At 33.3% G+C, this 2,480-nt stretch overlaps 1 protein-coding gene across 1 annotated transcript; it reads right to left on the bottom strand.

Moving 5' to 3' along the window:
• Positions 1-483: 483 nt before the first annotated feature.
• LOC119614088 (phospholipase B1, membrane-associated-like) lies at positions 484-2,060 on the bottom strand. The gene is given in 2 exon segments (XM_037970185.1): positions 484-1,539; positions 1,541-2,060. Coding segments are annotated over 2 exon segments (1,044 nt in total). The 5' UTR covers positions 1,642-2,060; the 3' UTR covers positions 484-596.
• Positions 2,061-2,480: the final 420 nt, after the last annotated feature.

Here is a 2,480-nt window from a genome sequence, read left to right on the forward strand (position 1 = left end):
TCTAGTTCTGTTCTAGTTCTGTTCTAGTTCTGTTCTAGTTCTGTTCTAGTTCTGTTCTAGTTCTGTTCGTCTGTTCTAGTTCTGTTCTAGTTCTGTTCTAGTTCTGTTCTAGTTCTGTTCTAGTTCTGTTCTAGTTCTGTTCTAGTTCTGTTCTAGTTCTGTTCTAGTTCTGTTCTAGTTCTGTTCTAGTTCTGTTCTAGTTCTGTTCTAGTTCTAGTTCTGTTCTAGTTCTGTTCTAGTTCTGTTCTGTTCTAGTTCTGTTCTAGTTCTGTTCTAGTTCTGTTCTAGTTCTGTTCTAGTTCTGTTCTAGTTCTGTTCTAGTTCTGTTCTAGTTCTGTTCTAGTTCTGTTCTAGTTCTGTTCTAGTTCTGTTCTAGTTCTGTTCTAGTTCTATATTTGTTCGATTTCTATTCAAGTACAATGTTCTGGTTCTGTTCTATTTATTAAATTTAAATTAAATTGTTGTTCAGTCTGAAGGTTATTGTTATTGAAATAAAATTTTTATTAGATTTATTTTACATACAGTTTCAATATTACTATTTAAAAACAACTATGAATTTACATATAACTTCTATACAATTTAGTTACGCTTAATGACTAACTATTTGCTAAAGTAGATATATAAGGTCGCTCCTCACTGGGACAGGCAAACATTTCAAATGGTCTCAAAAGAGTAGTATATGGTTCCGGCTTAACTTGCAACATATCATTCCATAACATATTCGTAAAGGCAGCATTGCCATATTGACTAAAATGAAAACAATCAATGGCAAAATATCTCAAATCGGTGCGTCCATCTTTAAGGGTCCTCAAAGTCTTATTTACTGTCAGTGCACGAGGAACGGCAGCAAAGTCTTCCAATTGAAATTCTGGCAGAGAAGCAACTTCTGTATCAATTTCTTGAAAACGTTGAATATTTTGACGTATTACCTTAAGTTGCTTTGAGCTTAAGGAGTCACTGATAACACAACGACAACTGGCCTTATGCAGAGTCTCACATTGTGCTGGAATACCTTTCATAAGGCGTATGGTAGTGTCGATATTTGGTATGGATATAACATTAACCAATAAACGTGGAATATTTTCTTTAAGTATAGTTAGGGCTCGATGTAAATCACGGCGATGATTTTTAAGGAAATCTTCTATATTGTCGTAGTAACACATATCATTGCAGATATCGTTGGCTCCTATAAATATGGAAATCATTTTCCAGTGTTTCAACATATCCACCTTGGGATCTGTTTGCATACGTTTAACTAAAACTTCCGCCATATAGGGCATATCCTGTGTAGTGGCAAAAGCTTCGGCAGGATTAAAACGAGCTTCACGAAATTTCGCCAAAGTATTGGCCACAGAGTAACCATATAGATTGGGATTGAATACTTTCAATATATTGGGTAGAGTAAGATAAGTTCGCCAATCTTTTAAACCACCTCCCAGTACGGTTTGCCCACGAAATTCTATAAATATTTGTAGTAAAGTTTTCGACATCATGGCTGTACCGGCGGTTATAGAATCACCCATGGCTCCGATAATATCAATCACCGGGTCTTAAGCGGTGAACACTAGTGGGGGGTTCTAAGGAACGACTATTATTTGTGCCACAGGGAAAGGGAACATCTGCGCCTATTTTTGGCTGCATCTTTCCTTCATCAACAATATTTTATAGTTCGTTTTATAGTCCCGATAATATTGTTGGGTTAAGAGATATTTGGTGTCTGCATATAAGTCACGAAATTGCTCCAGATTAGAAGTGAGCAATTTTCCATTTCTAGCACTTTGTAAAGAAAATGGTTTAATTTGGATGTTGGTTTTTTCCAGAAAATATTTTGTGGCCTTGGTTTGTTGGGCAATTGTGTTGGAAGTTAGGGCAACTAAGACAAATACAGACAGTAATCTTGGGACCAACATTCCCATAATTTTGCAGATTTAATTAAATTTCTTTCACTTAAATTCTTCCTTTCCAAAACAATATCTCCTTTAACTCTTTATCAGATCCGTTTTCAAAATCTTTCCTATTTCTTTTCCGTTACCCAGACACTTTTGTTTTAAACTTTCTAACGTTTTGTAAGCAACTGACTATTGAAAAATCAAAATAACTTTACAGCTTCTCATTACAACATATCAAAACCTCGATTTATTCTAATTAAAATTCTAATTCTATTAGAATTAAATAAATACTTAAAATAATACTGCGGTGTATGTTTACAGCTGTTGTAAAATTAGAAAATATACAGCTAAAACAAGTTTTTTATTTCTCAATTTCATTGGAGAAGTTCAAGTTTAAATGGAAAATACATGAAATACCTAATGATGTTTAGATTGAAATACATTTGATTGAGTGTTAATCGAGAGAGATAAATTGCAAGTAAATAAATTAATATTAAAAAAATAAAGCACTAAAAAAATCGTTAGAGCATAAATATTTATGTATTTATAAAAATTTATTAAATTTTGTTCCGTTATAACTGTCGTTCTATA

Source organism: Lucilia sericata, unplaced genomic scaffold (genome assembly GCF_015586225.1).
Source record: "Lucilia sericata isolate MDLA Ls3-8-SP2 unplaced genomic scaffold, ASM1558622v1 Contig002577F_arrow, whole genome shotgun sequence".
Lineage (NCBI taxonomy): Eukaryota > Metazoa > Arthropoda > Insecta > Diptera > Calliphoridae > Lucilia > Lucilia sericata.